This window comes from Salmo salar, chromosome 04, assembly GCF_965601325.2.
Source record: "Salmo salar chromosome 04, fSalSal1, whole genome shotgun sequence".
NCBI lineage: Eukaryota > Metazoa > Chordata > Actinopteri > Salmoniformes > Salmonidae > Salmo > Salmo salar.
Window position 1 is genome coordinate 13,067,036 of NC_138294.1, and position 12,549 is coordinate 13,079,584.

The 12,549-nt window shown below is 41.3% G+C and overlaps 2 protein-coding genes across 2 annotated transcripts; both read left to right on the forward strand.

The window, feature by feature from the left end:
• The first annotated feature begins 7,516 nt into the window (after positions 1-7,516).
• Positions 7,517-9,176, forward strand: nrt1 (NADP+--arginine ADP-ribosyltransferase 1). Its single transcript, NM_001141135.1, is given in 2 exon segments — positions 7,517-7,668; positions 8,106-9,176. Coding segments are annotated over 2 exon segments (861 nt in total). The 5' UTR covers positions 7,517-7,590; the 3' UTR covers positions 8,889-9,176.
• Positions 9,177-11,283: 2,107 nt separating this feature from the next.
• LOC106602217 (erythroblast NAD(P)(+)--arginine ADP-ribosyltransferase-like) lies at positions 11,284-12,549 on the forward strand. Its single transcript, XM_082973948.1, has 2 exons — positions 11,284-11,361; positions 11,510-12,549. Exons 1-2 carry the CDS (start codon positions 11,284-11,286, stop codon positions 12,254-12,256), a joined length of 825 nt encoding a protein of 274 aa, XP_082830074.1. The 3' UTR covers positions 12,257-12,549.

Here is a 12,549-nt window from a genome sequence, read left to right on the forward strand (position 1 = left end):
GAATGAAGAGGGAAGCATGAGAGAGAAAAGGGAATGAAGGGGGAAGCATGAGAGAGAAAAGGGAATGAAGAGGGAAGCATGAGAGAGACAAGGGAATGAAGGGGGAGACATGAGAGAGACAGAGGGGAGCCAGAAATATTCTCACGTAAGTCCTGACCATATCTCAAATCACATTGTACCATATCACTAAAATAACTTGTAGTTATCTAACGAACGCACTTTAACCTGTTAGGGCTAGGGGGCAGTATTGACACGGCTGGATAAAAAACATACCCGATTTAATCTGGTTACCACTCCTACCCAGTAACTAGAATATGCATATACTTATTACATATGGATAGAAAACACCCTAAATTTTCTAAAACTGTTTGAATGGTGTCTGTGAGTATAACAGAACTCAAATGGCAGGTCAAAACCTGAGAGATTCCTTTACAGGAAGTGGCCTGTCTGACCATTTCTTGAACTTCTTTTCCATCTCTATCATTTACTAAGGATCTCTGCTCTAACGTGACACTTCCCACATCGTCCATAGGTGCTCAGAGCCCGGGAAAAAACAGAATGTCGTCATTCCAGCCCCAGGCTGAAACACATTATCGCCTTTCTCAAGTGGCCGATCAAGGGACACTGGGCTTATGCGCGTGACCCCGACCGCCCCCGCCTTTGGGATTTTTTCCTCTGTTTGCCGAAAAGGAGATTCCCTGTCGGAATATTATCGCTTTTCTACGAGAAAAATGTCGTAAAAATTGATTTTAAACAGCGTTTGACATGCTTCGAAGTACGGTAATGGAATATTTTGACATTTTTTGTCACGATACGCGCCGGGCACGTCACCCTTCGTTACCCTTCGGATAGTGTCTTGAACACACGAACAAAACGGCGCTATTTGGATATAACTATGGATTATTTGGAACCAAACCAATATTTGTTATTGAAGTAGAAGTCCTGGGAGTGCATTCTGACGAAGAACAGCAAAGGTAATCCAATTTTTCTTATAGTAAATCTGAGTTTGGTGAGTACCAAACTTGGTGGGTGTCAAAATAGCTAGCCTGTGATGGCCGGGCTATCTACTCAGAATATTGCAAAATGTGCTTTCACCAAAAAGCTATTTTAAAATCGGACACCGCGATTGCATAAAGGAGTTCTGTATCTATAATTCTTAATTTTTATGTTTTTTGTGAACTTTTATCGTGAGTAATTTAGTAAATTCACCGAAGTGTCCGGTGGGAATGCTAGTCACATGCTACTCACATGCTAATGTAAAAAGCTGGTTTTTGATATAAATATGAACTTGATTGAACAAAACATGCATGTATTGTATAACATAATGTCCTAGGAGTATCATCTGATGAAGATCATCAAAGGTTAGTGCTGCATTTAGCTGTGGTTTTGGGTTTTGTGACATTATATGCTAGCTTGAAAAATGGGTGTCTGATTATTTCTGGCTGGGTACTCTGCTGACATAATCTAATGTTTTGCTTTCGTTGTAAAGCCTTTTTGAAATCGGACAGTGTGGTTAGATAAAGGAGAGTCTTATCTTTCAAATGGTGTAAAATAGTCATATGTTTGAGAAATTGAAGTAATAGCATTTCTAAGGTATTTGAATATCGCGCCACGGGATTCCACTGGCTGTTGACTAGCCCAGAGAGGTTAAACTGCCTCCTACTCAGACTCAGAAGGTAGGATATGCATATTATTAGTAGATTTGGATTGAAAACACTCTGAAGTTTCTAAAACTGTTTGAATGATGTCTGTGAGTATAACAGAACTCATATGGCAGGCAAAAACCTGAGAAAAATCCAACCAGGAAGTGGGAAATCTGAGAATTGTAGTTCTTCTTTTGAATCCCTATCGAAACTACAGTGTCTGTGGGGTCACGTTGCACTTCCTAAGGCTTCCATTGGCTGTCAACAGCCTTTAGAAACTTTTTTCATCCGTCTCCTGTTACTGGGCAGAAAATAGGAGCTCAGTCAATTAGTGGCCTGTCTGAGGACAAGGGACTTGGTGATGCGCGAGCCCGCGAGCTCGCCATTCCTTCTTTTCCTTCTGGAATGAATACGCTATTGTCTGGTTGGAAAATTATCGCATTTTTACGTTAAAAATACCCTAAAGATTGATTGTAAACATCGTTTGACATGTTTCTACAAACGGTAATGGAACTTTTGAGCTTTTCGTCTATTTAATTGCGCCCCCGCCTCGTGCCTTTGGAATAGTGTTCTGGACGCACCAACAAAACGGTGGTATTTGGACAAAAATGATGGACTTTATCGTACAAATGAACATTTCTTGTGAGAGTGGGAATCCTGCGAGTGCATTCCGCCGAAGATCAGCAAAGGTAAGGAAAGATTTATAACACTAATTCAGAGTTTTGTTGATGCCATGAGCGCCATACTCAGAATATTGAACAATGTGGTTTCTCCGTAAAGTTATTTTGAAATCTGACACAGCGCTTGCATTAAGAAGTAGTATATCTATAATTCTTTAAATAATTGTTATATATTTTGTCAACGTTTATGATGAGTATTTCTGTAATATATGTGTGCTCATTGACCGGGGGTTTTGGAGGCAAAACATTTTCTGAAAATTTTCTGAACATCACGCATCAATGTATAATTCTGTTTTTGGATATAAATATGAACTTGATCGAACAAAACATACATGTATTGTGTAACATGATGTCCTAGGAGAGTCACCTGATGAAGATCGTCAAAGGTTAGTGCTTATTTTTAGCTGTATTTTGGGTTTTTGTGACACATCTCCTTGCTTGGAAGATGGCTGTGTGGTTATTTTTGTCTATGTACTGTCCTAACATAATCTAATTTTTTGCTTTCGCTGTAAAGCCTTTTTGAAATCGGACAATGTGGTTACATTAAGGAGAAGTGTATCTTTAAAATGGTGTAAAATAGTTGTATGTTTGAGAAAGTTGAATTATGACATTTTGTTGTTAACGGGATCCTATCTCGAAGGGGTCACTAAGAGGATAACTTGCTACACCGGGGTGGAGTGACAAGGGGAGGGGAAGTCACTCATTCAGTGTTCAGGTGGCCGTGACAAGACTTCCAAACCAGAACACTCCTCCAGATACACAGGAGGAGGAGGGCCGTGTGTGTACAGTACGTGTTTACTTGTGTATTTCTGTGTGTGTGTGTTTCTGTGTGTGTGTGTGTGTGTGTGTGTGTGGTGTGTGTGTGTGTGTGTGTGAGAGAGAGAGAGAGTCAGAGCAGTGGGAGGACAGTGGGAGAGGTCTTACTGTCCGTATCGAGGTCTGACTCCAATATTTTATTTCACCTTTATTTAACCAGGTAGGCAAGTTCAGAACAAGTTCTCATTTACAACTGCGACCTGGCCAAGATGAAGCAAAGCAGTTTGACACATACAACAACACAGAGTTACACATGGAGTAAAACAAACATACAGTCAATAATACAGTAGAAAAATAAGTCTATATACAATGTGAGCAAATGAGGTGAGATAAGGGAGGTAAAGGCAATAAATAGGCCATGGTAGCGAATTAAATACAATATAGCAATTAAAACACTGGAATGGTAGATTTGACAGTAGATGAGTGTGCAAAGTAGAAATACTGGGGTGCAAAGGAGCAAAATAAATAAATAAATACAGTAGGGGAAGAGGTAGTTGTTTGGGCTATTTATAGATGGGCTATGTACAGGTGCAGTGATCTGTGAGCTGCTCTGACAGCTGGTGCTTAAAGCTAGTGAGGGAGATAAGTGTTTCCAGTTTCAGAGATTTTTGTAGTTCATTCCAGTCATTGGCAGCAGAGAACTGGAAGGAGAGGCGGCCAAAGGAGGAATTGGCTTTGGGGGTGACAAGTGAGATATACCTGCTGGGACGCGTGCTACGGGTGGGTGCAGCTATGGTGACCAGCGAGCAGAGATAAGGCGGGACTTTACCTAGCACATGAATACACAATACAATACACACAATACAATACACATTAAGGTAGTGTCCCAAATTACACCCTTTTCCTTATATATGAGCCCTATGAGCACAATGAGTCCTATGAGTCCTGTGAGCCCTATGAGTCCTGTGAGCCCTATGAGTCCTGTGAGCCCTATGAGTCCTATGAGCACTATGAGTCCTATGAGTCCTGTGAGCCCTATGAGTCCTGGTCAAATGTAGTGCACTATTTAAGGAATAGGGTACCATTTGGGGGACATTCTGTGAAGTGATGTATCTCATAACAATTGGCTAACTTTTCATTCCCATAAAGGCTTCTTTTCTCTGTCAGCAGTTGTCGGTTTTGTCTTAGTTCAATAAGAGAAGCAGCATTTAGCAACACATAGGAGAAAAGTGATATTTCATGTTTTATGAGTGAATGTGTATTGTGAACGTACTGTTAGATCAGTGGAGGCTGCTGAGGGGAGGTAGGCTCATAATAATGGCTGGAATGGAGTCAATGGAATGATATCAATATCAAACATCAACCTGCCATTATTATGAGCCATCCTCCCCTCAGAAGTCTCTACTGTTTAGATGTCTCAGGGGGGGGGGGGGGGGGGGTGTGTGTGTGTGTGTGTGTGTGTGTGTGTGTGTGTGTGTGTGTGTGTGTGTGTGTGTGTGTGTGTGTGTGAGCTAATGTATCCTTTTCTGGCGTCCCACTGTTTCATCACTATTACCCGCAGGGGCGAATCCTAACTTCCACTTACAGTGGGGGGAAAAGTATTTGATCCCCTGCTGATTTTGTAGATTTGCCCACTGACAAAGAAATGATCAGTCTATAATTTTAATGGTAGGTTTATTTGAACAGTGAGAGACAGAATAACAACAAAAATATCCAGAAAAACGCATGTCAAAAATGTTATAAAATGATTTGCGGGAATCGAACCCACCACCCTTACATTGCTAGGGACACATGTTATCAGCTAAGAGAAACATGACCTCAGTTCTTAACCCAGGAAGCACTGTCAATGTGTTTCACCTTGGCTAGATTTTTGACCACTAGCAATACTGTATGACGTGGTATAATTAATCAATAAGGTCTAAGGGGGTGTTGTATATTGCCAATATACCCCGGCTAAGGGCAGTTCTTACATACGACTCAACGCGGAGTGCCTGCATACAGCCCTTAGAGGTGGTATATTGGCCATACATCACAAACCCCTGAGGTGCCTGATTGCTATTATAAACTGGTTTTGTCATACCCGTGGTATACAGTCTGATATACCACAGCTGTCAGCCAATCAGCATTCAGGGCTGGAACAACCCAGTTTATAACACAACCTGAGTTATTGTAACTTTAGTGACACAGGTCCGAAGTACGACAATGGCACCATTTTATCCAAACACATCAGAATGTTTTCTGAACGTTGCTGGAATGCAGACATCCAACATTCTGTTTTTGAGAGAACATTGACACCGACTTTCAAATCTGTAGAAATCTGTGATTGTGAGTGTTTGTGCCAATGTCTCCTCCTTCTCTAGCCTTCCGCTGGACACAGTCACCCACAGGTCCGATACAGAGAAAAATAAGATGTCCCTGTATTGAAGCAGTAACAGGGTGACGGTGGACTAATAAAATGTCCCTGTATTGAAGCAGTAACAGGGTGACGGTGGACTAATAAAATGTCCCTGTATTGAAGCAGTAACAGGGTGATGGTGGACTAATAAAATGTCCCTGTATTGAAGCAGTAACAGGGTGATGGTGGACTAATAAAATGTCCCTGTATTGAAGCAGTAACAGGGTGATGGTAAACTAATAAAATGTCCCTGTATTGAAGCAGTAACAGGGTGATGGTGGACTAATAAAATGTCCCTGTATTGAAGCAGTAACAGGGTGATGGTGGACTAATAAAATGTCCCTGTATTGAAGCAGTAACAGGGTGATGGTGGACTAATAAAATGTCCCTGTATTGAAGCAGTAACAGGGTGATGGTGGAACATACTTACACCTTTTCTCTCCCCTTCTTGGTAAATAATGAGTGTTGACATTCTGAACGACATTAGTGTTTATCAATGGCAACATTCTCCTGAACAAACATTGATATTCATGTGACTTTTTTGTGTCTTATGGAGAGTGGCTGGACTCCACCATAGACTACACAGTCAGTGGCTGGACTCCACCATCAACTACACAGTCAGTGGCTGGACTCCACCATCAACTCCACAGTCAGTGGCTGGACTCCACCATCAACTACACAGTCAGTGGCCTGTGAACTATCTTACCAAACACTAAGGCCACATCCCAATAGTCTCAATCTGCTTCCTTTCTTATCTCCTATCATTTGTAACCACCACAGATCTGAAAGACAACACCATTTGAACGTGATATGATGACAATCTCACATCTCAGTCATAACATAGGAATGGAACCCTATCAACCTACCAGGTCTCTCACATATCAGTCATAACAAAGGAAAGGTAACAACCATAACCAGCATTATTAGAATATTGGGATACTGTCTAAATCATACCCTGGCCACTGACAGGAGAGACCACTGAAAACCAAACACACGCTAATGTGTAAGAACCAATGCTGGAGTCGATAAGCAGGTACGGGGAGTTGAACATTTAATAAGTAACAGACATCAGACATCAAACAGGACAGCGACAGCGTCAGAACCGGGTATTTAAGACCAACAAACATTAACTCTGAAGTGGTGAAAAGACATATATAGGGGAGGTAATATCACAGGTGACTGAGTCCAGTTGAGTCCAATAATCGCTCATGCACGTGACGGGGTGAAGGCAGGTGTGCGTGATGCTGAGGAGCCTTGCACCTTCGAGCACCAGGGAGGGGGAGCGGGTGCAGGCGTGACAAATGTACCCAGAGGCCTTTAGTGCAGTGTTTCTCCCAAAGGGGTGCACGGTTTGGTTTTTGCCCCAATGCTACACAGCTGTTTCAAATTATCAAAGCTTGATGATTAGTTGAATCAGCTGTGTAGAGCTAGGCCTAGGCCAAAAACCAAAACGTGCCCCCTTTAGGGTCCCCAAACCGAGATTGGGAAACCCTGCTTTAGTGTCTTGACCCGATGCATTCTGCACAGCAGCCAGAAGAGGGCAGTATTTCATTAAACCAGCTAAAGGAATGATTGACAGACTCCTGGAGTGCTGCAGGTATTGCAGGATTTTTTCCCAACTGGGGACCTAGTCAGTCGCACAACTGAATGCATTCAAACAAAATGTGTCTTCCACATTTAACCCAACCCTTCTGAATGAGAGAGGTACAGGGTGCCTCCTTAATCGATGTCATCCGCACCCGGGGAGCTATGTGTGAACATGACTTACACCACCAACACCACTGCTGATACTGAGAAACGGTGTGTTTGTGTGTGTGTGTGTGTGTGTGTGTGTGTGTGTGTGTGTGTGTGTGTGTGTGTGTGTGTGTGTGTGTGTGTGTGTGTGTGTGTGTGTGTGTGTGTGTGTGTGTGTCTGAACTGTGGTGTTTGTGGTTTGAGGGGGACTTGTGCATGTATGTGCCTGTATTCAGTCAGAGAGGAGGGACTGTGAAATGACCAAAAGAGCACTGGTATAACAAGGCTCTCTGAAAGTTTAACATTTCAATGCTGATTCTGTATCTTAAAAGACAATTCATCTCCATTACAAGTTGCCATTGGACCAGTACATTTTGATATCATGGCAAGACACAAGATCCTCACCTTTACTGTGATGTATTTCATCCAGGCTTGGACTTTGGGTGTGGACTCCAAGATGGTAAGATACTATACTATTTTGGCTGCAATTAAGAAAGAAAGAATTTGAGATAGAAAGAAAGGAGAGAGAGAAATGTGTATTACATTTTTGTATTAGATATATATTTGTTTATTTGTTCGATTTGTTAAAATATGGAAAAACTGAAGGGGTCTGAATACTTTCCGAATGCACTGTATATATAGTATTTTTATAGTATTATAGCTACTACTTGTATTATTGTCACTGTTGTTTTCATAATTGTGTGTGTCACTTTTCTGTGGCAACATTTACCTTGTTATTCATTTCATTAAAGTATATTGAATTTAATTTAATGAATTTGAGAACGTGAGAGTGAGAGATAGAAAGAGAGAGAAAGACTATTTAAATAAAATTAAATATATAAAAAAATCCTTGCTTTTTCACTTTTGCCTGTTTTATTCCCTCCATATTTTCTGAAGGTTCATCTCCGTCAGCCTGGTCTCCATTCCCCCATACCCTTAGACATGGTCCCTAACTCTGTTGACGACAAGTACAAACGCTGCACTGAAAAAATGTACAAGAAGGTGCAGGAGGAGTATCTCCCAAATGAAAACTCCACTGAAGGGATCTTCAAACAAGCCTGGATGAAAGCAGAAAGATGTGCAAAAAATGTGACGCAACGATTCGAAAAGGACAAGTCCAAGTACAATTCTAAAGACAAACTTACACATGATCATATTAAGGCTATCTGTGCTTACACAGCAGAGAAACCTGACATATACTCAGTGTTCAACCAAGCAGTTCGGACCAATAGAACAGAGTACACAACCTCCTTCCACTTCCACTCCCTGCATTTCCTGCTGACTGACGCCATTCGCCTCCTGAAACTTAACCAACTGGGCTGTCACACCACATATCGAAGAACCAAAGTGGAGTTTGTCAGTAAAGTTAACAAAGTAATTAGATTTGGCTTCTTTGCCTCCAGTTCCCTCGACAAGGAAATGAGTAAAAACAAATTTGGCGACAAGTCTTGCTTTGAGATAAAGACATGTTTTGGCGCTGACCTGAAGTCCTTCCCCAAACTGGGGAATCATGAAAAGGAGGTGTTGATTCCACCGTATGAAGTGTTCAAAGTTATTGCTGTGCTGAAGAAAGAAAATGATAGAAACCTTTGGTGTGATGTTGTGTACAAACTAAAAAATATCAAAGCCCCCAGGAGTAACCTGAATTGCAAACTTTTTAAGAAAACAATTATTCATTAAGAAAATCTCTTGATCTTGAGTCATTGATTTAAATGATCTTTAGGGACAAACATCCAGGCTTCTTATCCTCTTAAAGCAAAAAAATTTGTTTTCAGTGTCTAAAGATTTCATTGTAATAAGGTAAATTCATTGGTTGATGTTACATACAAACCTCATTCTGACTACCTGAAATAGTGATTATTAAGATGTTTGAACTAACCTGTGTATCAGACTCCATAGGAGACTTTAAAGAACGTATATGCCTTCTGCAGCTTGTTTCAACATGAATAAAGAAAATCATTGAGCTTGACTACAGTATGTCTCATCCTTTTAGTTTTCACCTTCACTGTACTACATTTAGACAAACTGAAGTTATAACATTACATGGGCCACTGATTAAGATATAATATAACATGACACAAGTTGAATTGTCCAATAAAGTGATACTGGAAACTACCAACTGCTGGGGGAATATTTACTGTACTGTCTTGCTTTGTGTAGCAGTATCACTCAATGGGTTACAACAATTGCAACAAATGACTAAATACTACAACAAACTCTCCACCCTCCTGAACATTTTGTCTCCAATAAGAGGGAAATCAGAGAGGACAATAAGAACTGGGTAGAGAAAGAGCAACGGAGAAAGAAGCCTACAAGCGGTACCTAGCATATCCGGTAATACACTTATTTCAACTTCACAAAAAACCCTACTCCGATTGGCCCACTGGTATCACCAGCTAATTCTCACAAGAGGTGGGGCCCCGCCCCTGCCGTCCTTGATTGGTTCCGAAGTTTTGACCTAGTGCTATTTTCCTTATTCCCTGAAAGTTTATTAATTTATTATTTGGTCGGTTGATTGATCGACAGATCGAACAGTCAAAGGATTGATTAGTGGTATATTGGCAATCAGTATTCCAGGCCTGAATCAGTCTCTGATTAGAGGAGAAGGATGATGAGCTTTAAGGAACTTTCTGTACTGTTACGCATTCACACAAACACACACACACACAAACACTTTTTCTCAGTATCAGCAGTGGCTTTACAGTTATTAGTCATGTTCACACATAGCTCAGATGGAAAGAATTGTGAACCAACAATTCTCAGAAGCCTTGTGGTGTGAATCCTGCCTGTGTATGTGTGTGTGTGTGTGTGTGTGTGTGTGTGTGTGTGTGTGTGGTGTGGTGTGTGTGTGTGTGTGTGTGTGTGTGTGTGTGTGTGTGTGTGTGTGTGTGTGTGTGTGTGTGTGTGTGTGTGTTAGAATGTGACCTCTATTGATCTGTGTGAACACACATCCCTCTACAGATATGTCTGCTGGATTAGGTGCTACAGTATCTAGACAGTGGCTGGACTCCAGAATAAACTACACATTCATCAGCTATGTTCTCAAACAGTAAGGCCACGTCCAAATAGTCTCAATCTGCTCCCTTCCTTTCCTTGTCTCGTTTCCTTGTCTGTTTTCCTTTGTAAACACCACACCATATGACTGTAATATGATGGAACTCTATCAACTTACCAGGCCTCTCACATCTCAGTCATAACAAAGGAATGGTAACAAACATAACCAGCAGTATTTGAATATTGGGACACTGTCTAAATCATACCCTGGACTCTGGTGAGAGAACCCTGAAAAACAAACAAACACTAATGTACCCAGAGGCCTTCAGGGCTGTGTTTCCCAAACTCGGTTGTTGGGACCCCAAGGAGTGCACTTTTTGGTTTTTGCAAGAACACGACACAGCTGTTTCAAATGATCAAACCTTGATGATTAGTTGAATAAACTGTATAGAGCTAGGGGAAAAACCCCAAATGTGCACCCTTTGGGACCCGTGGACAGAGTTTGGGGAATGCCACTTTAGTGTCTTGACACGGAGCATTCCTCACAGCAGCCAGAAGAGGGCAGTATTTAATTCAACCAGCAATAGGAATGATTGACAGACAAAGCTTAGTCTAGGCCAGGGGTAAGCAACCCTATTTCTTGAGTGCAGCAAGTACTGCAGGATTATGTCCCAACCTGGTACCATACTGTACAGTATATGTGTGAGTATGTGAAGGGAAAGGTAATACCTAGTCAGTTGCACAACTGAATGCATTCAACCAAAATGTGTATTCCACATTTAAACCAACCCTTCTGAATGAGAGAGGTGCAGGGGGCTACCTTAATCAATGTTATCGGCACCCGGGGAGCTATGTGTGAACATGACTAACACCAGCAACACCACTGCTGATACTGAGAAAAAGTGTGTGTGTACTGTGGTAAGGGGGTTGTGGTTTGAGGGGTACTTGTGCCTGTAGGTGTCTGTTCTCAGCAAGAGAGGAGGGACTGTGAAAATACCACAAGACCACTGGTATAACAAGGCTTCCTGAAAGCTGGACATTTCAATGCTGTTTCTGTATCTGACCAATATATGTTGACATCATGGCAAGACAGAAGATCCTAACCTTTGCTGTGATGCATTTCATCCAGGATTGGACTTTGGGTGTGGACTCCAAGATGGTAAGACACTACACTATTTAGACTGCACATGAGAAAGAAAGAAAATAAATCAACAACGAGAGAGAGAGAGAGAGAGAGAGAATTTAAATTAAATTAAATAAATTATATTTTTTTCCCTCCATATTGTATGAAGGTTCATCTCCATCAGCCTGGTCTCAATTTCCCTGTACCCTTAGACATGGTCCCTAACTCTATTGACGACAAGTTCAAACACTGCACTGAAAAAATGTACAAGAAGGTGCAGGAGGAATATCTTCCAAATGAAAACCCCACCGAAGGGATCTTCAAACAAGCCTGGATGAAGGCAGAAGGATGTGCAACTATTGAGAAAGTGAAGAAACGATTCCAAAAGGACAAGTCCAAGTACAATCCTGAAGAACTTACACATGATCATATCAAGGCTATCTGTGCTTACACAGCAGAGGAACCTGAGATATACTCAGTGTTCAACCAAGCAGTCCGGACCAATAGAACAGAGTGCACCACCTCCTTCCAGTTCCACTCCCTGCATTTCCTGCTGACTGATGCTCTCCGCCTCCTGAAAGAAAACCAACTGGGCTGTCACACCACATATCGAAGAAGCAACATGTCAGTAAAAGTTAACAAAGTAATCAGATTCGGCTTCTTTGCCTCCAGCTCTCTCGACAAGGGAATTAGTAAAAGATTTGGAGAAAAGTCTTGCTTTGAGATAACAACGTGTTTTGGCGCTTACCTGAAGTCCTTCCCCAAACTGGGGAATCATGAAAAGGAGGTGTTGATTCCACCGTATGAAGTGTTCAGAGTTACTGCTGTGCTGAAGAAAGAAAATGATAGAAACCTTTGGTGTGATGTTGTGTACACACTTAAAAGTATTACCAAGCCCAGGAGTAACCTGAATTGCAAACATTTTAAGTAAACAATTATTAACTAAGAAAATCTCTTGATCTTGAGTCATTGATTTAAATGATCTTTAGGGACAAACATCCAGGCTTCTTATCCTCTTAAAGCCAAACAATGTGTTTTCAGTGTCTAAAGATTTTAATATAGTAAGGTAATTGCTTCGTTGGTGAATGTTACATACAAACCTCATCATGACTATCTGAAATAGTGATTATTAAGATGTTTGAACTAACCTGTGTATCAGACTCCATAGAAGACTTTAAAGAACTTATATGCCTTCTGCAGCTTGTTTCAACATGAATAAAGAAA

Coding starts and splice junctions, on each gene's coding strand:
- LOC106602217 (XM_082973948.1), top strand. CDS start 11,284: ATGGCAAGACAGAAGATCCTAACCTTTGCTGTGATGCATTTCATCCAG. Junction 11,362..11,509: donor TGGGTGTGGACTCCAAGATG/GTAAGACACTAC, acceptor CATCTCCATCAG/CCTGGTCTCAATTTCCCTGT.